General features: G+C 36.3%; 1 protein-coding gene across 1 annotated transcript in view; it reads left to right on the forward strand.

The window, feature by feature from the left end:
• The window catches only part of Phex (phosphate regulating endopeptidase homolog X-linked), a 200,041-nt gene extending 179,338 nt beyond the window's left edge, over positions 1–20,703 (forward strand). Inside the window, exons 17-22 of the mRNA XM_010607134.3 lie at positions 1,400–1,467; positions 4,099–4,229; positions 9,256–9,321; positions 10,230–10,334; positions 14,483–14,559; positions 17,413–20,703. Coding sequence (XP_010605436.1) covers positions 1,400–1,467; positions 4,099–4,229; positions 9,256–9,321; positions 10,230–10,334; positions 14,483–14,559; positions 17,413–17,515 — 550 coding nt within the window. The 3' untranslated portion in view covers positions 17,516–20,703. The remainder of the gene's footprint in view (positions 1–1,399; positions 1,468–4,098; positions 4,230–9,255; positions 9,322–10,229; positions 10,335–14,482; positions 14,560–17,412) is intronic.
• Positions 20,704–24,833: the final 4,130 nt, after the last annotated feature.

Raw genomic sequence — 24,833 nt, forward strand, 5'->3', positions numbered from 1 at the left:
AATATGCTGGGTGCTACTGGGCTGCATGCTTACAATGGGAAAGGCAGCCAAGCTCATGCATTTCCTACCACAATTAAAAAAAAATTCTAGGATGCCAATATCAATCAAGAACAAAAGATAATTTAGCATTCCAGACACTAAACTTTATTCATTCAAGATACATGAAATCATAGTTGCACACTATAAAACAATTAAAACCACACAAATGCATCTTACTTTAGTGATTTTTTGAAATACTTGGAAGTTTAATCCACACCTATGCTGATGGTTTAAAAAACAACTCCGCTAAAACTCTCTTGCAACCCAGAACCCACTAATTTATCACGAAGTGCCAACACTGCAATTAAACCTGAATACTGAGGTTTTAGTTTAAACAAATTTACTCACACATTAACATCTTTTGTTTTAAAATAAAAATAAAATAACATTTGTACCATAGGTTCAACACCGCTGATCTAAGCTGATTTCACTCACACATTGGGTTGGCTTCAATAAGTAGGATCTGGCAGGGCCTCTTTTTTGCCTTTAGAGTTATTCACCTGTTGGACTCTCTTCCCTGGCTTCACCTGGCCTCTTTCCTTCCAAACAGGGAGTCACATTTCCTTTCATTATATAGCTAACTTCCGAAAATGCAGAAAATGTGACCTACAAATGTTCCTAAGGCCTAGGCCCAGAAATGACATCTGGCCCTTTCTGTGTTATTGTGTTGATCTCAAGTCTCAAGGCCATTCCAGATTCAAGAGTAAGGAAATAAATAGATCACCTCTTAATGGGAGGTAGAATTGTTGGTATCCATAATGGTACATAACCCTCCTGCTTCTTCATAGGTAGAGAGAAATAATAAGTGCCTTTTGTAAATCTGACTGGAAATTCACAAGTTTTGTTGTTCAGTTGTCAGCTTGTCTGCAGCAGTAACAGAGGAATATGATTCCCTTTGAAAACAGTGATCGCTTTTAATCTCTGCTCTAGTCCTGTTTTTATGATTACACTTGGAAAACAATTTAACTTCTAAGATTATAGTGATTGTCCAAAGTTTTCACGTAAAAAAGTACCTTTGCTGACAGATCTTTTCAAACTCTATTTTAGATGTTCATAAATATAAAATATCACCTGAGTATATATAGAATCATAGAAAACTTAAGAAGTGGATAGGAAAATCTCTTTCACAAACCTAATTTCACAGAGTACGACACTAAGTCCCATACAAGGTTACAGTGACAATGTTAGGATTATTTTTTGCTCAATTAGAAGGGTATGTTTAGATGATTTTTTATAATTTTGTGGGTATGGTTATTAGAGTTTTATTTTTATGGTTACAGGAAAACAGATTAGCTTGACTTTTCATTGAAATATTAAAGGATATGCTTATAATTTTCTTCAAATTATATATTTATGACAGATCTCTGAGTTACGGTGCTATAGGAGTAATTGTTGGACATGAATTTACACATGGATTTGATAATAATGGTAAGTACTAGTTCATTTTAAAAGCTGCTGTTTTTATAGCAATGTTGACTATATGGGGTGTTAATTGATGTTATTATCTTTCTTAGTAGCATCATTATAGATGGAAGATTATCCAAAGTGATATGATTACTGATTGAAAACTTTTCCTCATGTCTTGCTGTGATAGATTGTATTAAATAAACAATTCTCGTTAGTGATCGAGTACAATTAGAAACAAAGACTTGATAATTATTTCAATGAAATGAAGTTTGCATTTAGATCAGGATCGCTGTCGTTGCCACAGTACTTAGAGAAATTACATTATCACGTCTTCCCTTTGTCATTTGTTTTGCTTCACCATCTTGAGATGTTCTCCCTGGAGGTGTGAGTTCTGCCCTAGCGACAACTGTACACGTTGCACTGCCAGGTTAGGCCTCTGGAGCTTGGCTGTTTGTTTTTTTATGCATTTTCAAGGATTATGCAATGCTTAACTTCTATGTTTCTTTATATTGGTATATATTCAGAATTTGATTTTAAAAGGCTGTGCTTTCCTAATAATGCACAATACATAATATACTGTGTATCTTTATGACATTGAAGCAAAAGGAAAGAACATAATATAGCCTACACTGAAGAAATGATTGTTTTTGAAAGTTCTTATTTTTAATCAGCATTTCTTTAACTTTGGAGTATTATTAGAAAACTGCAGAAACCTCTAAATCTGATGAATTAACAATGAATTATTATCACATCTATATCCACAAAATAGTTTATAGGTAGTCTCAAGAACCCAGCTGGCCCAAGACAGTGTTGTTAAAAGGAGATTTCTTTCTCTCTCTTTTTTTCCGATTCTGGGATCAAACTCAGGACCTTGTGCTTGCCAAGCAGGCACAGCACCATTGAGCTACATCCCCATCCCCTCTTTCTCTAATGTTTGTGATGCCTCATATGATGCCAAGTCCTGGGCAAGAGACACTTTGGACTCTTTTCTTCTGGTCATTTCTTCCTGTACCCCCTATCAGTCCTTAATCACCTACTGTTTTGCTTGCCTCTCCTCCACCACCCTGTTAAAATGTTACTGTGTTGTAGTCATCTGACTCCTCAGAGCTTGACTCTGTCTTTGGATGTTTGGTTTATCTGAGAGTCTTAACTAAGAAAGTAAAGCAAATGATACTTGTCTTTGTAACTTTTTCATCATTAGGACACAGCGTCCAACACTCACAGATGAAAGGAGGAAAGGATTATTTTGGCTTATGATTTCAGGGTGTATGGTCCTATGGCTGGCTCCAGAGCAGGAAGGACATGGTAGGAGGGTATAGTGGAGGAAATATGCTCACATATTATGGCAGCCAGGAAGCAGAGAAATAAGGGAAGTGATGAGGAGGGAGATAAACCCTTCCAGATAATTTTGCCAGTGACCCACCTCTAGCCAGGCCTTACCTCCTACTTGCAAATCAGCTGTGAATGTACTGGGGGATTAATCCACTGTGGAGTGCAACACTGCCATGAGGCACTCACCTTCCAAAATCCTCCTCTGTATACATTAAGCTTTGGGGGGACATTCTAGAATCTAAATCATAACACTGTTCAATTGTTTCTGAACCTTTCTTTGTAGGAAAGTTAAGTAAAATTCTCCCCTAGAACCTCCTGGAGGTCTTTTGGTATCTCTCCCAAATAACAGAATCGAATGATGGCAGATGATAACTCCATAGTACAGTATTCAGGCCAGGCAGTGGTGGTGGTAACATGCAGCCTCACTAGAGAGCTTTGGGTTGTTCCAATCAATGCCACTGCATAGGGGCGTTCTTATAAAATCTTTCTTGTAAACTTTCTTTCTTAGAAGTCTTGCTTAGAGGATCTTCTAAATTCTCCACATAATTAAATTTAATCCATGCCTCTGATTCCAATTGTAACTTTGAATATAGAAGATAGTCTAGATAGACTCCAACTACTGTTTTGAAGGCTGTAGAGAAAATGAAAAGTGAATGAGCACGTAGCAAGAAATCATGTATAGCTAATCTTTTTCCCCATTATGTTTTGGAGATTTCCATTCTTGTTCCAAGTTTTCTTTTCAGAGCAGCCATCCATGTCTAAGGAGGACAGATGGGTCTTCCATCCACACTGATGACTATGGAATGATTCATAACAGAGGTTTTATGTGTCTCTTGGATCCTGGCAACTTGGAGCAAGCAGATTCCTATAGAGCTGAGTCAGGGTGCATGGTCCTATGCTGTGGATGACTCACTGTGGGGGGCTGTTCCTATGGATTGGAATTTCACTGGAAGTCCCTGGCTTTCTCCATAGGCTTCTTGAATAAAGTCATTTCATTTTATGATCCAGAGAACATTTGAGGTCAGAGCAGGTAAAAACACAGATTCCAAGATTGGATAAGATTGGTGCATGTATTAAATTCATGAATCTCATTTGCCCTGTGTTCTCGGAAGGAAAGAACTTCCGCAATCTTTTTCTTCCTTTGCCCTTTTCCCATTCTTAATCTGTGACATTGGAGAGAAGGCAGGAGTTGTTGTCAAGAAGATTGTTCCCTCCTGTTGTAACTGCATTTTGAAAGTTTGTCGAGATGAGGGAAGGGAAAGATAAAGAATTCAGTTTCCATAAATAACACACATGTTTTTAAACTTTCCTCTTTGGTAGGTAGAAAATATGATAAAAATGGAAACTTGGATCCTTGGTGGTCTATGGACTCAGAAGAAAAGTTTAAAGAAAAAACTAAGTGCATGATTAACCAGTATAGCAACTATTATTGGAAGAAAGCTGGCTTAAATGTAAGTATGGTTGTGTTGAGGGCTCATCTTGTGGGACATTTTTTCTCACTTGGATGTTTGCTTGCTTTAGATCATCGGTTCTCAAAGTGTGATTCTGAGATCGATAACACCAGCCTTTCCAGGGCACTTTTTACAGATGCAAATTCTTGAGTCTGACCCTAGACCTACTGAATCAGAATTTTTAGGGAAGGAGCCTGATAACCTGGCAGTCTTTTCACAAGTCCTTAGTTGATTTTGATATCAGCAGTAGTTTGAGAATCATAAACCTGCATATTATTCATTTTCCAAGATTCAGATTGATGGCAGAAATGCTGTAGCATAAGTAAACAGTCACAGTCATATAAATTTCTTACCCAATATATAATTTTTAGAAATTTCCATCCAGACTACTCCTTAGGTTGACTTCATTGGCATTAAACCTCATTAATTTCAACTAATGGATCCGAGAATTGGTTAGGAGTTCTTAGTTATACAAGTTTGAACCAAAGAAATACGTTTTAAAATGTGTATTTTCTATTATATTTACATATATAATTTTATATAAAGGCACAAATGCAATTTTATATGTCCTTTTTGAGTGTGAAATTTTATTTCCTCTCCCATTCCTCTTATCATTTTACATTCCCTTCCTGTAATCGATATTACTAACCCTGATATATTTTCCCCATGCTCTCCTAAACACACAGAGAACTTTAATGGATAGTTTCTAATGGCTTTCTAAGAGTCCCTGATGTGAATGTACTATCATGTAGTCAACTAATCTCTCTCTCTCTCTTTTTTTTTTTTTTTTTGGTTTTTTGAGAAAGGGTCTCACTGTGTAGTTGAGACTGACCTGGAACTCAGTATGTAGCCCAGGCTGGTCTCGAACTCACAGCGATCCTCCTGCCTCAGCCTCCCAAGTGCTGGGATCACGGGTATTCACCACCATGCCTGGCAACTAATCTCTTGATAAAGTTACACTTTGCAATTATATATACACTGATGCAGTAAACATCTTTATTATGTATGTATTCTTTTTCTCTGTAGGATAGATGCTTACTGTCACCAAAAGCTATAAAATTTCCTATTTTCTCAAGTGATATATGAAATAACATTTATTATTGAGTTATTTTCTTGTCAATTTATGACAACCTTTTAAAATAATATAGATGTTAAAATTTTGCCCATCATTTCTATGTATTTCCCCCAAATATATTATTCATCCTTTGGACTTTGTGTATGGTATCTTTTGACCTACAAAATTTAAGCATTTTTATAAAGTCCAAAATACTTCTATCTCTTATGAAATAGCTTCTGTGTTTCTGTTTTGGGCCATGAAAGTGTCCCCAACACCTGCGTATATTGTATATGGAGTCCTCTATCTTTTCTGGAAAGGATTTTATTGTGTTGTTATTTTACATTTAAATTTTCATACATATGAAATTTATTTTTCCGTGTAGTTTAACATGAGACATCCCTTATATGTTTTTCCTAAAGTATAACCAATTGATCCAGCACCACTTTTTAAGAGAAAGTTCTTTTTTCTCCCTAAGTGAAATATTTGTCAGAAATTAGGATCTCATAAAAACAGAATATAGAATCGTGGTCATTAGAAGCTGGAGGTAGGGAAGGAAAGTTGATTAATGGGTACAGTAGTGTGGTTAGATAAGAATAGTAAGTTTTTATGTTCTCTTGCACGGTGGGGTGACTATAGTTAACAATCATGTATTGTGTCTCTGAAAATAGCCAAAGGAGAGAAATCTGAATATACTCACCATAAAGAAGTGATAAAATTTAAGGTGACAGATATGCTAATTACTGTGATTTGGTCACAACATATTGTATCTAAACATCATATTTTACCCCCATAGATATGTACATGTATTATCTGTCAAGCCAAAAAAAAAATACCTAGGTTTATGAACGTGGACAAGTGACACAATACTTCTGAATCTTAGCATCTTTATCTGTGCAATGGGTAAATATATTTTTCTGAACTCTAGTTTGTTGTAGAAATTAAACAAGGGAAGTAACAAGCAAAATGCCTGGCATACAGGAAGTACACAGTAAAAGATGTTTATTTTTTAACATTCCTGGTCCTTTGTGGCGTACTCATAGGTGCCACACTCCAGGAGAAAATAAATCAAATAATTTGGGCCTGAGCAAACAATAGAAGGACATTTTTCTTAGAGAAAGAAAAATCCATATTTCCTTATGATTATTATCTGTAGACCTGGGAATTAGACCTTTCACTTTACTGAAATAAATGTAACCCTTACACTGGTCCTGAGCGGTATACATATCACTAGGTGTACACATTCTACATATGAGGAAATTGAGGCTCAAAGAGATTAATGCCCTTGATAGAGTCTAGCTTAGAGTTTAAATATGTGTGACTCCAGAGTCCATACTACCCTCTCCCCTATATTATACTCTGGTTCTCTTATTTTTTAGTTCATTTTTATACCTGGGTGATATATAAGTAGACTTTTCCTCAGGGTCCATTTTCCCCAAAGTGTCATATATTGAAACTTAATTCAGACAAATGTGTACCTTTATTACAAGGACTACTGAAGGGCATGCCTGTCTCAGTCAGTATAAATCCACTCGACCATCAGAAAACAGCTCCCATGTCAATCCTACAGGAGACTGGGTGGCTTTCTTAGTGGCCATTATTTTTCTGGCTTTGTACGAGCCCGTCCTCTGGGCCTGAATTATTTTTGTGGTAAATTAGAAGGAGCTTGCAGATGCCAACTGTCAGCAGCTGTTGGATCCCATGAGGCCAAATCTAGGGCTCTGTGCTTTACTGAGATGGTCCATAGTATGAGGAATCAGAGGAGTGGGGCTACTCCCAAATCCTCTAACATAGATATAAAGCTTAGAGTAAAAAAGAAGTAGGAATCAATGCTTGAGAAGGTACATGATATCAAGCAAAGACCCTGAATACAGAAGACCTTGAGTTTGAATCCCTGAGGAATCTAAACAGTTAATTTAAAGCAAGCCTTACCCTGACCCCACAGTTTTCTGCAGTATGAAATGCAGTATAGTAATTGTTCAGCCCTGTCCCAAGGATCTGGGCTGTTTCATAATCTCCATGGTGACCCTGCAAACTAAGGCTAATCTTCCTAAGCTGTTAGCAGTTGCAGGACTGGGTACACAGACCTAGTATAAAAGGGGATCTAGTTGGGTACCAACAATATCTACTACACACTCAGCTTTAGAGCCTCATTTATTAAACAAGGATGGTGATAATAATACTTCCTTAATAGCACTGTAGTAAAAGAAATAATGTAAAACAGGAATGGTAACTTTGGGGGATTAAAGTTAGGGAATGTCCTTGTTTCTTTGTTGATTATAATCATGTTTTTTCATTCATATTCATTTCTGGTTGTACTTTTCTTTTTTTTTCTTTTTTCGTTTTTCTTTTTTCTTTTTTTTTTTTTTTCTGGGGATGGAATTCAGGACCTTGTGCTTGTGAGGCAGGCACAGTGCCACTGCTAAATCCCTGACCCTTCATTTCTATTTGTTGATATTTCTTGATACCTGGGCAATTAAGCTACCTTATAAGTAAACAGTTGATAGACTCCATGGCTTGAAAGTTTAGAGCAGGGGATGTTATTTCTGTGTTGCTGCTATAAAAAATTACTATAAACTCAGTAGTTTAAAGCAACACAAATTTATTAACATACATTTCTGTATGTCAGATATCTGACACAAATCTCAGTGGCCTAAAATTAAGATGTTCACAGGGTTCTGTTCCTTTCCAGAGGCACTAGTGGAGAATCTCTCCTTGCCTTTTTTAACTTTAGAAAAGTTAGTAGCTGCCCGCATTCCATGGCTCATAGTTCTCTCCTTCAAAGCCAGTAGTGGCTGGTGGAGTCTACTCACATTGCATCATCCTTCATTAACTCTCTTGTCCCCCCTTTCCCCTTATAAAGCTTACATTGATCCCATTGTATAATCCAAGAAAATGCCCCCCTGTCAATATCTTTGTTTTACTCATATTTTAAAAGTTCCCTTTGCCATTGTATGGTATCATTTTCACAGGTTTCAGGAATCTGGATGTAGACACCTTTGGGAGGCCATTATTCTGCCTACTATAGGGGGTTTGGCAAATTTTTCTATAAATAATTTAGGCTTTGTAGGTTGAATTGTTTAAATTGCAACTGCTAAATTCTGCCACAGTAGTAAGACAGCAACCACAGATAGTGTGTTTATGAATGGGCATGACTTTGTTCCAAAAAAACAGAAAACAAACTTCATTTATGTCCACTAAAATTTAAATTTAATAAAATTTTATGAGCCACAAAATATTACTCTTCTTTTGATTTTGCCCCTAATCATTGAAAAATGTAAAATCCACTTATACCTTACAGTCTACACAAGCAAAAATGGTAGGTTGGCTGTGTCTTGTGAGCTATATTGATTTAGAATATTTTTATCTTAGCTCATTTAAAGTTTAAAAAATAATTTTCAAACATTGGGAAGAATTTCTTCCCCATGCTTGGCTGGGTGTCATATATATTGCAAAACTGGACCTTGCACTATTTCTGTTTGATTTTTTTCCCTAAGAAGGCTACGCCCCTTTTAATTTTTCACAGAAATTGCTGAAGGTAAAGTGATAATGTTTGGTCTCGAAATCTTGTTCCTGTATATATAGCAAATTGTGGGGAATACAGGTACAATGAGTCGAATACTCAAATTATTTGAGTTAATCAGAGAAAGTCATATGTGTATTGACATTTCTATTTTTTCCCCATTAAGCCACAGTCACTCAGAATATTGCTAACATTTTATTGGAGCAGACTAAATTGGGAAGAATAAAGGGAAGGATGAGAAAGTAACGTTTAGCATAATAAAATAGAAATAATTATATTCAGGATCACGTTACTGGGGCGAGTTTGCCATCTCATATAATGACTACCTCTGGATGTAAGTTTGCCTTTAAAATGTGACACTTTTGCTTGTTATAATATTTATGCCTCTTGCTGAATGATAGTCAATCATGTAACACTCTTTCCTTCTTCTTTTTTTTCCTTTCTGTTAGGTGAAGGGGAAGAGGACTCTGGGAGAAAATATTGCTGATAATGGAGGTCTGAGGGAAGCTTTTAGGGTATGCATTGTTACACTGGCTGTAACTTAAAAAATTAAAGTAGAAAATTCTGTATGGGTGCATCACAGACATGCTCTTGGTGTTGAGTATTGTGGAATTTCTGTAAATGGAATTGCATTACCCCATTGATTTCTATTATACCCTATTATATAAATAGGACTACATTTTTTTTTCTTTTTCTTTTTGGGATACAGAGTCACCCTAAATAATAATATTTGTTATTAAGGATCATGTATTTAAGGGACAGTTTTCAGAAAGTACTCTCACAATCATATCAAAATATGCTATAGAAATCTCCTTGGGGCTAGATGCAAATGAGTTTTCCTTGAATACAGTTTTCTCTATATCCCACCTTAGAATGTTCTCTTAAAATACCAAACTTCTAGAATATGTCCAGAGGTTATCATTCTCATATTTTGGGACAGGTGATAGTCCATAATAGTGTTTTCATAATCTCCCAAGGTTATATTCTTTCCTCATTCTAGTTCAAATATATTTTGTTTCATAAAATCATAGTGATAGAAGATGGTAGCTTTTCCTGTGAATTGGCAAAATAGAAAATTGATAATATGTTCTTCCTAAACTTTATTGCCATAAATGCCCTACTGTGGCATTTTATGTGTTTATCCCATGTTGGAATCATTTGGAAATATTTTATTTTAATGCATCAACACTTTGGGCAAGCTGCTCTTGATGATTATTGAGTGTAAGGCCTTTCTGCATGTGTACCTGCCTCACTGTTAAATGAAATGACAATGACTCGCATTTCCAGGTATTTTCTTTCTTAAGGGAAAATTTGACAATGCATTTAGTATATGACAGGAGTGTGTATGTAATGTCTCTGTGTTGGGTAAGAAAAGAGAGAAACCATCACTATAGAAACTCATCTCTTCTGCTTTTTTCACCAGGCTTACAGGAAATGGATTAATGACAGAAGGCAGGGAGTTGAGGAGCCTCTTTTACCAGGAATCACATTTACCAACAACCAGCTCTTCTTCCTGAGTTATGCTCATGTAAGTAGACCAAGAAAGAGACATCAGAGATGGAATGTGTGACTTTAGCTTGCACCCTTGATTAGAGGTTTGGAACAAAAGTTTCATAGCATGACTTTGGTTTTAACCAAAACTTTATCTGGCTGATTATTTTCTAGATAAATTCCATCTTTTAAAGTTCTGTGGGACATAAATAATTCCCCAATTAAATGAAGGGTTACTGATGTGTTTTAATCCAGTGGGTTACCAGCCCTGTTAACTCACTTGATAATTATTCAGTATATTTTGGCTTCTTAATGTATTCAATACTGTTTGCAACCATTTCTAATAACTTATCTTTGGCTTTCCTGGACCTGCCCTTTCCTATATTTATTTTTTCCTTGCCTCATTTGCTGATTTTATCTCATCACTCTCAATGGCTGGGTTCCCAACTATCAAATGAATATTTCTACCCAAGTAGAAAAGGGAACAACAGAGAAAAATAGAGTCAGGCCATTCTTTTATGAGTTTGATATGTTCTTGGAGCATAAATTGAAAGGAAGATGTGAATTAACTAAGGTACTTTGTTATTGGCTTATGTCATAAATATCTAAGCAACATTTCCAAAGAAATGGGCGGGGATGGGCAGATAAAGGCTCTAGTGCTTGATCTCACAGTGGGCAAGAGCATGTGAACATGGTCAAAGCTAGATAAGTTCTCATTAGTACAACCTTTTGTTCCCATGTCTGTATTCATTCTGTAGCAAGCTTAGTCTTCTATAATCATTTCTGGTTAAAGGATTCTCATTTGTCTGGGGTCCTTTATTTCTTAAAGCCAACAGGACAATAACAATTCAATTATCATTTATCAACCTGATGTCAACAAGACTGTAGCTATCAACAAAATGACTTTCCTTTTCAGTTTTTCTATCAATGTACTCCAGTCTTTGGGTCTTTATGGCAAGAAAGCTTAGATTCTTAGGTCTTATTTTTATAACATGTGTCCCCTAAACTAGATGTTTCATCTTTTACATGCTTTTTAGATGTCACCTCTCCTTCTCCCTTGTTTTAGGCAACCCAGGCTACTATGACAGTACCATAGAGTGGGTTGGTTTTTAAACAATAGAAATTGGTTTCTCATAGTTCTGGAGGCTAGAAGTCTGAGTTCAGGGTCCCTATAGAGTCAGGTTCAACTGAGGGATCTCTTCCAGACTGTAGACTGCTGACTTCTTACTGTCTTTATGTGGTACAAAGAGCCAAGTGGCTTTCTGGCCTCTTATACATACAGGCACCAATCCCACTCATGAGGGCTCTACACTCTGGACCTAATACCCCCCGAAGGCTCCACCTCCTAATAGCATCATTTTAGGCTTAGAGTTTAAACATATGAATATGAGAGAAATAAAGAAATTTAGCCTATAGGATCCCCATTATTCTATCTCATCATTTATAGGCCAGATCTTCATATATTACACTCTGCAGTATCCCAACAGCCAGCCTTACTTTATTCTTTTCCTGACTCCAGCATCTTTTACCACTGTTTTACACTCCACTGAAATACTTCTATTTCATTACTGACCCTCCACAAGATTTCCAAATGACTATCACTTTGAGGCCAAATACCTCCACTGAGATTCCACTGGTCTCACTCTGATCCATCTCCGTCTGATTCACTTTAATTTCTCACAGATCTGCTGGATGCGAAAAATTCAATCTTACTCAGGCAGCTCTCCTTGCTTCTCCCCCATGATGTTATGCTCATTATTACCTCCGTGGCTTTGATTCTGATTTGCCTTTTATAATATGGCTCCCTTCCTACTTAGCCCCCTTGTATTATTCAATCCTAGCCTCAACAGTTAGGATCCACATCAAGAGTCGCCTCCTCTACCTGTTCCACAAACTTCCCCAAGGACTCCAGTCCCCATTATTTTATCTCTAGCTCCTTTTCCACTTCTCTTCCTTACCATGCAGTTGAGTACTTAATAGCTCTCAAAATGTTCAAGATTTTCAGTTTTATCTCCACAGCTAATCTTCTGAATCCTTAAACTTCCTATGCATCTCTGTAGCACTGAGTAAAGGTGCTGATACATCGTAGATACTTGGTGTTTTTTGATCAATTGCTTGAAAAGGATTAAGACTAGCACAGTTCAAAAAAGGGGACTTCCTTTTCAGTCATCCCTAAAAATAGATAATAAAATAAGCACACGTACATAAAATAGTTAGAACTTTCCAGGGTTGGAATTGGAAAGCTGAGGCCAAATAAAGAAAGCCTGGTGTCTGTTTGTATTGTTTTAATGGAAAACAGCCACATTCATCTATCTGGAATTAGTCTAGTTTTGTGTTAATGTGGCAGAGTTGATTAGTTGCAACAGGGACTTTGTGGTCTTCAAGCCTAAAGTATTTACCATCTGGCTGCTTGTTATTTCCATCCTAGTTCATAATACCTCTCCATAGATTAAATAAACTAATTGACAGTGATGTCATGATTACAATTTTAAAATGTTTTCATATATGATACCAAACATTAAACTAAAGATATTTAGGAAAATTTGAAAGATTTTTTTTTAAATCACGGATGATAAATTCATCTTGGCCCTTTTGCTACTGACAAAATGAGGAGATTTTCAACCTTTTGCAAATTGGAGTAAGTTTGCATATATGGAGAAAACTTATTTTCCCTCCTAGGAAAGAACTAGGGAACCGTCATAATATGTTTTTAGAAAGCCCTTAATTGACACATGAAACAAAGATAATACTATATTTTAATGTAGTAAAATAGAATTCCAAAACCATGGTTACATAAGCTAACTTCTGAGGAAATTAAGGAATAACATTACAAACCGTCTTCAAAATCAAATTCCAAAACAGTGACTGGCTGGTGTCTTCATCAAAGGCAGTAGCGTCATGTCACATTTCCTGTTTTCTGTATCCCAGCAGTTGCTGCAAACTGTCGTTCCTTTTCTCAGGTATTCTTCTCACTCTTCTATTTCTTTCCGTTTCCATTTCTACTTATCTAGTGGGCATTCGTTGTCTATAAATAATCTTCACATGAGTCTAATTTACTCCTGCTACAACATGCCCTTGCCAGATAAATCTTTGAAAATATGGGCTTTATTTTCCTGCTCAAAAACAGTGTTTAAATATAGTTTAAACATCTTGGCCTATTGCTCAGCTCAAGACTTCAAAAATCAGGAGTCATCCTTTTCCCTGGTCACTCCCTGATGCCCATTTTGCACATGTATCCAGCCCAGCTGACTGTCTTGCCTTTTCATGCCTTAACCATTTTCTCATTTGTCCTTCCACTTAGAATATTGCTCCATATTCATGTGTCCTAGTTATATTCATACTTCAGGACCATATCCTATTTCATGATGTATCAAGTCAGGATCAAGCATGTTATGCTGTAGGAACAAACAACACAAAGTGTATTCAAGTTCATACTCCAAGCCCAACATGCATTAGCAGCGGGACTCTCCCCATAGTTTTTACTCAAGGCCCTGTGTTTTGGTGTCTTTATCTTAACAGGTGCTTCCATGGTCACCACAGAAGTAAGAAAGAAATACGAAAAAATGTGCCTTGGCCCTTAATGTAGCATCTTAAATTGTTCTAAGGCTCTTAAAACTTCAGCCAGATTTTATGAGCTTCTGCCACCAAGTGACATTTATCAGTTCTGCTTACATTCCTTCATTTAGAACAAGTTAGACAGGCGTGCCTAATATCAAAAGAATGATACTCCTGTCCCAGGCTCCGACTATGGTGAGGCAACTTTGGTACTCAGAGAGCAAAATAATAACTTTTCGTAACCATACTCACTTGTCGATGACTCATTGATTTCATGGATTCAAATGAGTATGGTTAAATTTGATAAGAGCTATTTAAAGCATTAAATTAACTGAATGAATACATTGTACAATTCCTGGGCACATATATGATTCTCTTGATTTAAAACACCTGCCTGGAAGCCTTCTTCATTTACTCGAACTGTGGAGTTACTCACACTGGTAAAACCATCTAACCTGGGAATGAAAATAATAGATGTTACTACTAATGAAGGTTTTCTCTGCCCTACTAGAACTGTTTGTCATCCACTGATTGTAAAATTATCATTATGTATAATTTGGGACAGTTAAGAAAGTATAAAAGGTATAATTGGAGTGGAAGCATATTTATTGGGATGCCTTTCTCTTCCAGGTAAGGTGCAATTCCTACAGACCAGAAGCTGCCAGAGAACAAGTCCAAATTGGTGCTCACAGCCCCCCTCAGTTTAGGTATATGAGCAAAAGGGGTGATCTCTCCTCATGCCCTGCTCCAGCTATCTCAGTGCACTACCAGATAGGTGGTGTGAACAAAAGCCTGTATTGTGAACCTCATGATCTTGCTTTTGCAGACAACAAAATCTGATTGAATAGAAACTAATATCTTTTCTTTCATTAGAAGGAAACTGGCTTACTCAGTATTTTCTCAACTAAATTTCTGCTGACCGGCACTAAGAAGATTTCTAGTTTTGTTCCACATCAAGAGATCTGTGAGACTCTCAAAGTAATTTGGAATCAAAATCATAGCCTTAGTATTAAATTCCATTTATTATCTTCTACTTGTTGAAAGACAGTAATCTGTAGATGCCGGGTGCTCAGTAAACTGGAATACTCAATTTACCCAAATTGGGGCCTTGGCCAAAAAACAGATTTTATTGTCTCTGAACAGTATGTGATCTGATGTACTCTCCTTAAAACACCCAGAGCTCTGATTTATTTCATATGAAAGAATATATTATTTAATAACTCGTGTTTTTTCACACAATCAACCAACAGACATAAATGAATGCCCATTTTCTGAATAGCTCTTAACACAAAGGAAGATATATGGTGATATTTAGCAATTATAATTCATGTCCTTGAGTTAGTGAAACTGCATTTTGGCTTTCAATTGCAGCACATTTTGAAACAATTATTTACATATGAAGGGGAAAAGATTGTGAATTACAATCTTTTTTTTTTTTTTTTTTTTTGAGACAGGGTCTCACTATGTAGTTGAGACTGACCTGGAACTCACTATGTAGCCCAGGTTGGTCTCGAACTCACAGCGATCCTCCTGCCTCAGCCTCCCAAGTGCTAGGATTACAGGTGTGCACCACCACACCCAGCTGTAAATTACAATCTTAATTGTCAGAATGTATAAAATACTAGGCAAAACCAAAATTAAAGTTGCTATTTCCCTGTTCTAGGATCTATAGCTTGGAGGAAATTTTCTATAGTAGAGGATAGATAATTATAATGAGAAATCCAAGAAGTCATAATAATTTATAGTTATTCATTACTTGCTTAAAATATATTAACCTGGATATCTTTACATTTAATATTTAAATAAATTCATTAGCATAATGCAAGAAAGTCATCTAAAATTTCTTTTATATTTTAAAATCTTATTTCTAAAACCTTTCTTAGACATGATTCAAAAATTGACTGTAAATTATCCACTAGCATAAAAATCTAATCAGCGTGTTGGAAATTCTCCCTCACTGGGCTTAACTGTCATGAAGACTGACAGCTTCCAATGGTCTAAAATATACTCCCACTGACAAATGGTGCACAAGAAGCCACACAGTAGATTCATTGCTCAACAGATAAGTTTTTAGAAACTAATTTCCTTTTACTAACTAGTTGCCTATAATGTTGAATTTTAGCCGATAATTTACAGAGTATGCTTACTAATTACCAGCTAACTACTAATTACCAGTTCTAACTTTAATGCTTGCCTAGGGTGAATCACACTATGAAATATGCATTGCTCTCCATATATCTCAGCTATAACACACGAGTACTCATCACCCACTACTTTAGGCCTACAATCCTCTGAGGACTTTTATTTTTAATGCATATTCATTATTTGGGTAGATAATTTGCTTAGATCTAAACAGTATCTGTTCAGAGTCATGGGGCTTTGAAAAAGGAATACATGAAATGAACCAAGTATGTTTCTTTAGAAAACCAAACCAGCAAAAAATAAATCCCTAGGCTCCTTTTGTTAAAAGGTGATCTGCTGAATTGTTGTTATTGTCCATTTTAGTGTATTAATTACACTGAAGTTTCTGAGGATTCGGTGGATATAGGCCATTACATTTTATTCAAATGCCTGTAGGTAACAAAGTCATTAGGAAAGAAATAGAGACTACTAATGCTGAATTTCTAGTCAACCCTTTGAACATACAGTTGAGTAAGAAATGGATGAGGAGGAACATTTTTTTTTTTGCCTGAGTTGTTACTGATATCTGTAGTAACTACAGATTTTGAGCACAGTGAGAAATCACACAGTGGATATATCACTTTCAAAAGCCAGTTACAATCAAAGTGCTGAGCAGGAATTTACAGTCTTTACTGCTATCTGGAACTTGCAAGAAGAACCACAGTTTAGAAATGAAATCTAGTGAAGAATTACTCATCTATAACAGCTAGATGTTATTCAGTAGTTGATTATTGCATTAATCAAATTCTAAGTAAATATGAACCTCTAAATCTAATGGGAATTTAAAGAAAGTATTTTTTATAGATAGATTCAATAGACTATTTAAATATAGTTGGAAATGGAGCAACATGAATGACTCTTACAGACATTATATTGGGTGAAAGAAGTCAAAGACAGAAGACTATGAACTATGAACTATTTCATTCACCTGAAGTTCAAAAGCAGCGAAGTCTTGGTGATAGAGGTCACAATAATAGTTTTCTTCAGGGATACTATTGGTAAGGGGGCATGTGGAAGACTGTAGGATGCTTGAAATATCTTGTTTCTTGACCTAATGGTAGTAACAGTTGTATGTGAAAAAATGAGTGATTTCTACATTTAAGACACGGGAAATTTATGTCAGTTATACTTTCCACAAGAAAGTTAATTTTTTAAAAATGTTGGAAAAGCAATAGGAGAGTATGCTTGGCATTCAGGAGATGCTGGTTCTAGTCTTGATGCTGTTAATTTCTTTGGAAATTAATTATTTGGGCCTTTAGTTACATTTGAGAACAGATTAAATGCACACCAAGATCTTTTCTAGCATTGCATGGTTATATAGTTTTATCCTTTGATGTACGTGAATTAAATCACATATGTTTTGCCATGTCTTTTTTCAGGGTCAATGGTGCCATTAGTAACTTCGAAGAATTTCAAAAAGCTTTTAACTGTCCACTTAATTCTACAATGAACAGAGGTGCAGACTCCTGCAGACTGTGGTAGTTGGAGCTTTGATTTCTGCCATCCTGAGACATCTTCCTGGTGCCAGCAGAGGTGGCGCTGAGTACTCATCACCCACTACTTTAGGCCTACAATCCTCTGAGGAATTTTATTTCTAATGCATATTCATTATTTGGGTAGATAATTTGCTTAGATCTAAACAGTATCTGTTCAGAGTCATGGGGCTTTAAAAAAGGAATACATGAAATGAACCAAGTATGTTTCTTTAGAAAACCAAACCAGCAAAAAATAAATCCCTAGGCTCCTTTTGTTAAAAGGTGATCTGCTGAATTATTGTCATTGTCCATTTTAGTGTATTAATTACAGCTAGGTGGTACATACCAATTCAGTCTATAGTTTTGCAGGTTGCCTAAGTAGACTGTGATTCTGAAAATGTTCAGTCTATTAAATATGTAATCTTCAATGATGATGACATGTATATAGACACTTGGCCTTGCTCTCTGTGGATCACAGTGCTAGATTCATTTCATGGATCATCATTACACACTATTTCTTAGCTCTAAAATAGTTAAATAAGAAACACGTTGGATCTCCAATTTGCAATTTTTAATGAAGTTCTTGCCTTTAGCTTTGGAGTCTACTGGACTAAAAATGTGCCTTGTATCTTGTGACTAATGCCATTGATTACTCATGCAAGTCAACGAAGAAGATGGCAGAAAGTCTTAGGTTAACATATTTGAGTTTACCAAATAGGAAAGAAAGGGATAAATCATTAAGTCGCAGAAAAAGCACAACTTCCTCGTCATACAGCAGGGAAACTAGGAGATGCAATGTCCGAAAGTTTTTTTCTGATCTGAATGAACCTCAGTGATCACCTGTCTGCTGTACACTGTTCTTTGGCCCAGCTCCTGTTTGTTTCATGAATCTTGCATGTGTTCATTCTGCTCCTTGTACAATGAACAGACAATGAAAGAAGGATTTTCTGATTCCCCATTACGATCATGTGGCTTTCATTTCCCTTTAGTGCAAAGGGATAAACAATGCACTAAGGAGGGAACAAATGTCCCTTTATTAATGTTGCATCTCATTAGAAAATTTTGTTTTAAAAATTATTGATTGAAAAAACTTTAGAATATATTGATTCAATTAAATATTCCCTGCATAGACCTAAGGAATATCATTTTTACTCTTCAAGTCTTAAAGATTCTGTATGAAAGAGCAGTACTATGTGTTTGATCTTTAGAGCCTTACCTTTTTAAGTGAACCCCTCTATTAGCTTGTGGGTGTGTGTGTTAGATAACATTCTAATGGCATTAAAGTGGTTAGCTGGAATTTTCTGTTTCTTAACATAGACATTCCCCCACTCCCAAACCATTATTCATTGTGTATGAGGTGCTGGGTTAAGTGGGCTGAAAGGAAACTCTCAAAAGCAAAATGACAAATTCAGAATAACCACAGGAGTTTGTTTTGCATCCCTGTGACTTGTCATTTTTAAAAATATGAGTATGTGCCTTGTCCTTTTGTAACCATGGGAACTTCTGAGGGGAGAAAAATTGAGGGGCACCATCATGAGGCAAACAATTACACTACATTAGTCAGAGGAGAGTGATTTTCCCCTTGACTTCCTCCTCTCCAAATGGATAAATGTCTGAAGGGCAGCTACCTTTACCTCCTATTAACCACAGCTTTATGTGACCTTAGTTTGTATTTCTAAAAACAAACAGTATTAGGTCAAAGGTGCAAGAAATATATGTGCCTTTTATCTGGAGTAAGCATCTGACTTGGTTTATACATGAAACATATTCTCTTTTTTTCCCTACATGTGGGCACTTTAAATCAGCTAGGGTTGTCATGCTTATGTTAATAGTGCTTTCCTTTCAGGTTTCTTTTTAAAACTCCAAATAAACACATTCCTGCAGGCCAGAGAAAGTGTTTGATAAAAGCATAGAATTATGACTTTGGAAGTAGAAATCATTAACTCACTTGTTGGTCCAGGAAAACTAATTGGTGATAATTTGAGGCTCTCACAGTTTCTGCGTGGCAGGGTTACCTTGTCCTAATTAACTTGACTTGATGTAACATTGTAACTGAAAGTTGCATATAGGATGATGATTATTAAAACCAAGCAAAAGTAGCAATACCGAATCATCACTCCTAGCTGGAATAATTTTATAGAAGCATTGGATTTCCAAATGCTTGTGTTTAACTCTTCAAATTACAGTCCTCTTGTCCTCTTCAACACACATTGCTGTAAGAAACAAACACTGATTAAATGGGAGAGGGAAGAAGATAAAATGCAACTGAAAGGGAAAGAGAAGCCGGCTCAAGGATGTGGCATGGAAGAGAAGACAGGATTTTGGCAATCTTTGCTAAGCATATCCACTGGAGGAGAGCCAGGAAGTTCTACAAAAATAATTATGGTAAATTAAAAGGAAATTAGATATTAGATCTCAGACTAGAGATGCAGTAACATACTTCTTTGATTCATATAGCAGTTTTTGTTCTGCCAATGAGCTATTGTCTGGGCATGGGAAAGACTTAGTATTTTGTGAAGTGTTCCTGGATTAGTCAAGGATTCTCTGTATATGAAGTGGCATATCACCATTGCCCAAGATTGCTGAGCATTGGCCCCCATTTCCATCATTTTCCTTTTGTGAGATGGACTGGGACATGACTAACGCAAGCTCAGGATTTATAAATTATCCTGCAGTTTATTTATTACCTTGCCTCAGTGGAGCTTAAAGGATAGCACATAAATTTTATCTTATTTAGCCCTGAGAAGCAACTAGGAGCCATGCCTTGCCAGACAGGTTATGCTCGCCAGAGAAATGGGGAGGCTTAAATTTTTGTTAAGAATTTCAGAGTCAGAAAATACAGTGTCTTTATGCTTTGGGCTACTGACCTTTAGATTAACTTTCATCATTTAGATTATGCTATTCCTAAGTACATTTATCCAATCAGTATTTCTATAATCACGTAGCATTTAATAGACTTCTCCCTTGATATTTTAAACATAATGCCTTGATTGCTTTTTAAATTATGGAAGAATATATGATTGCTCCACACAACAACATTCTTATCGCCAGTGGCAGTACTCCACTGGGATGAAGACAGATTTTTTTGAATTATGCATCTTTTATCTAAATGGTCATTGTGAGACTAGTTTGGTTGTGTTTTCTTCCCTTACTTGTAAAACAATGAGAACAATCATTTTAAGGGCAATAAAAAGTTGGTTGAAGATGGTCTGTTTCACTCTCTTTTTTAAAAAAAAAGACAGAAATCTGCTAAATCTATGGGCATTCAGTTCTGTTTTACACAATATATGCTAAAAGGACATAGAAACTACTGTAGCATGCTAGCTTTCTTAGTTTAGGAAAGTGGGCTTTGAATGCAATAACTTTTTCCATACACAACGGGAGATTTTCAAGGTGATCATTATGTTTTCTTCTAGTATGTGACTCAGCAGATGTGGTTTACTGCTTTCACAGAAGTATTCTTACTGAGGAAAAGAGATGCCTCTGAGGAAACTTTCGACTGTGATTGAGCTAGTCTCACAAAAGTGACAATGAACATTATGGATTCTATCAAATTGAAGAATCTCTATATGCTGTCATACTCCTTAACAATCTAGTCAATTTATGGGCTTTCACTCATCATGCAGTAACTAAGCACCCTTTATATTTAAGTCACCAAACTAGTTATATTTAGGTGGATAATATACAATCTCTGGCTTTAGTGAACAGTCTGGTTTAACACGGAAGACAGATATGTAAATGGTTACAATTATACTACTGAGTGGTGTTTGATGATATATAAGTACTTTAGGGTGTGGTTTGGGATGAATTATTTAACTCTTCCCTGGTAGAAACTGTTGGTGTTCCCTCTGCCCAGATCCTAGCAAATCCCTTGGACTGGATGCTCTAACTTCCATTTTCTGTGCTTTTGTTTCTAATTGATTTGACTCTCTAGTTGCCCTCATACTACTGAAGCTTTGTCTGGTGAATTTCAAGAAAGTAGAAGGATCTGATGATTCTGAGACAATGATGGAGTGGGTACAGGGCTCTTAAAAACCTCAGTATCTTGCCTGAGTCGAGACAGATCCATAGACTCTTTTTTGTGGTGCTGGAGGTGGAACCCAGGGCCCTGCGTGCACTAGGCCAGCATTCTACCAAATGAGCCTCACCCTCAGCTTACAAGTAGAGATTTTGTTGATTATTCTAAATAAGCTTTATGACACTGATCATTTTGAAGCTCTGGAAAAGTGCTAGGTTGTAGGGTGCTAGGCCAGCCCATTGTGTAATAGGCCATAGAATCATCTGTGTGAAATAATCACGTGATATAAAATTTGTGGGTAATAAATGACTGGATATATAGCCTGGGGATGCCGCTCTTGGAGAATTTGCTCTAGTTTCTAAGTTTCAAGTTTCTGAGTTGATAAAATGAGAATTTTTGTGTGTAGAGTAGTGATAGAAGGGAGATGTATATAAATAACAGAATTTATAAGTAGTCTCTGGAATGTGGACAGGAAGGAGAGGCTTTGCAGGAATAGAGGCAAGACATCCAGTATCTCTCTTGCTATGGTCTATGTAATAGAGCTTCTATGAGATTCAAGATATAATGGATTTACTTAGAATTTCAGGCATTTTTGTAATTGAATCTGATCAAAATTTGAAGGGGGCTAATATTTCCAATTAGGTTTAAGTTATTTACATGCCCATGCCCTGCAAGTTAACATGCTTTTTTTAAGTGATTAAGATCATACTAGCAACAGAAATAGATAGTATCAATGGCTTAACCTAGTTTAAGTTTGCCCTGTGTTTTCATTACATACATAATAGGTATTTATGATCAGTTAGCTTTTCTCCTCCAACTGGTGATCTGGGGACTCAGACTCCTTCCATATTGTGATTCTGCCATTTTTTTTATACATAACCTGATATGTGCCAATCAGCAAGAGGCTGGTGGAGAGGAGAATGCCATGGAAGAGATAGAATGGAGGATTTTGGCTAGCCCCAGAAACAGTCTATATTACTTCTACTCTTATTCTATTGGCCAGAACTTGGTCATGAGACCAATTCTAACTGCAGGGGAAGCTTAACTGTGTAATCCAGTCACATTCCCAGAAAGAAGAGGAAATGGATTGGGCTCTTAGGTAACACTAAAAACTGCACCTGGTACAGTGAAATCCAGGGCAATAACTTTGAGCTCTTCTGAATTTGGAAAATTGCTTTTGAGCACAGCACAATGAAAATTGAAAATGCCACTGGTAGCCTGCAGTTTATGCTGTAGGAGTCTTTTTAATTAACAGCTTAATTGGATAATTTAATCCCCTTTAGAATTGGAGATATGAAAATGAAAATGAGATACTCCCTGTGATCTGACAATACCGTGCTTTAATAAACACACTAAAGTGAGCCCGGAAATGAGCAACACAAAGGCAGTACCATAATTTGTGATCAGTGAAAGAAAGCCTGATCTATAATTTTAATTATTCCTAAATGGCTTAGATACATGTTTCATTTGAATGTGTATTTTGTTTTGTTAATTGGCTCAATTAAGTAGGTAACTGAATATAAGAATCTGTAGCTAAGCCACGGACTTACAATATGTTCTAAGCTTTTACAATACATCCCATTGAGAAAGTAAATAAAATATCCCGTGACATAAGATACTATTGAAAGAAAGTATAATATTTTCCAGTATTTTTAGAGAATTTGTATGAAATTTCTTTCTCCATTGATTGTTGTATAAAAATGATATCCTTTTCTTGTTTTATGCTTTCTCTACTTGAGTGAGAAATTGAGGGTCTGAGTTCAAGACATGAAGATTAATGTCCATGAACAAGCCACTAAAGCACTGTTCTCATTAATTATGGAGTAAGACTCCCTCTGACAGAGAAAGAACTGAATGACTAGGTTAAAAATTCCCAAAGTCAAACTGCCTTAAATATATTGAGTATTATGTTTGCTTCTGGTTTGGCTGAAATGCCTGTATATGTTGTAGACAAAAAGAGAAGTGTACTTTACCATCTAGAAGTACATTGCGTTCATTTCCAAGATGATTTATAAGTCAATGGAATCAGTACCTGGACAATATTCAAATAACTCTCATACCCTAATAACATTTGATGAATGGGCAAAAATAGCCCAGAGTATATGTAGTCTAAAGTTTAACAGATATTTAATTGTTATTGATGAATAATTGTTTTTGGCCTAAAATCATGATGAAAATGGTTTGTTTATTGACATACTATAATATATATCCTAGGGCATTATTCCAAATCTTACAACAAACATGCAAATAACTGTTGCTATTCCCATTACATAGGTCAGGGATACTTCTTGGATTTACCAAAACCACATTACTAAGAGGAGGAGTCGGAAATAAAGTTAGTTTTGTCTGACTTTAGAATCTTTTCTAATACTACCAGGCATTGGACATTGTTCACAAACATGATTTTGCCTTCTGACTCCCTGCAGATTTCAGGTTATGCTTCTATAGTAATGTGTTAGAAAATAATGTCCAGGTTAAAGGAGTCAATTTAGTTAATGGTATTTTCATCTTGAGTTTCAGAAAGGGCTCCAAAACCTGCTCCTCATGGATAATGCTTGCTACCATTTATCACTCATGTACCATGTTCCTGATAAGCACTAAATACCTTACTTATGTTATCTAAGTATTACAACAACTTGGATACCAATTAATCTCCCTGTTTTATAGGTAAGGGAACAAAGGCCTGGAGAGGTTAATGACTTGCCCATGTTTGTTTAACTACTAAGCAGCAGTGCTGGCTTTGAAGCCAGCATGGTCCAAGTGCTCCTTTATGCAAAGATACAGCTTTGGTGACTACCCAAGATTTCCCGGCCAGGGTATATCTTTAGTTTGGTTGGCAGACTTCCCTGAAACTAACCTAGATTTAGCACTGCTTAGCACTGCTTGCCCCATTCTCTCTCTATGGTGTCAGGAAACAAGAAAGTCTCTAGATCACTTTCTCTAGAGGACATAACTTTTGCAACACTGCCTATACATAGTTTAGGGACTTTCAAGCAATTACTTTTTCTTTGTTTGTTACTTTTCTTTTTGTATGATATACTTTATTTTTTTAAGTTTTAGAAAGGATCTTCAAAATTGCCCAGGCTGGGCTTCACCTTGTGAGCCTCCTTCCACAGCCCCCCAGAATGCTGGCATTGTAGGTGTATACCACCATGCCCAGATAATTGCCTTGTTTCGTAACCCTATCATGCATTCTGACAGTCACTGTTTCCCAGAGCATTCAAATCCTGAGTACTTCCTGTATTTGATAGGGTATTTCAGTTTGCTTCCACTAAGGTGTCTGTTAGTTTTGTCTGTGTGGGTTTAT

This window comes from Fukomys damarensis, unplaced genomic scaffold (assembly GCF_012274545.1).
Source record: "Fukomys damarensis isolate Sample0158 unplaced genomic scaffold, DMR_v1.0_HiC HiC_scaffold_39, whole genome shotgun sequence".
NCBI lineage: Eukaryota > Metazoa > Chordata > Mammalia > Rodentia > Bathyergidae > Fukomys > Fukomys damarensis.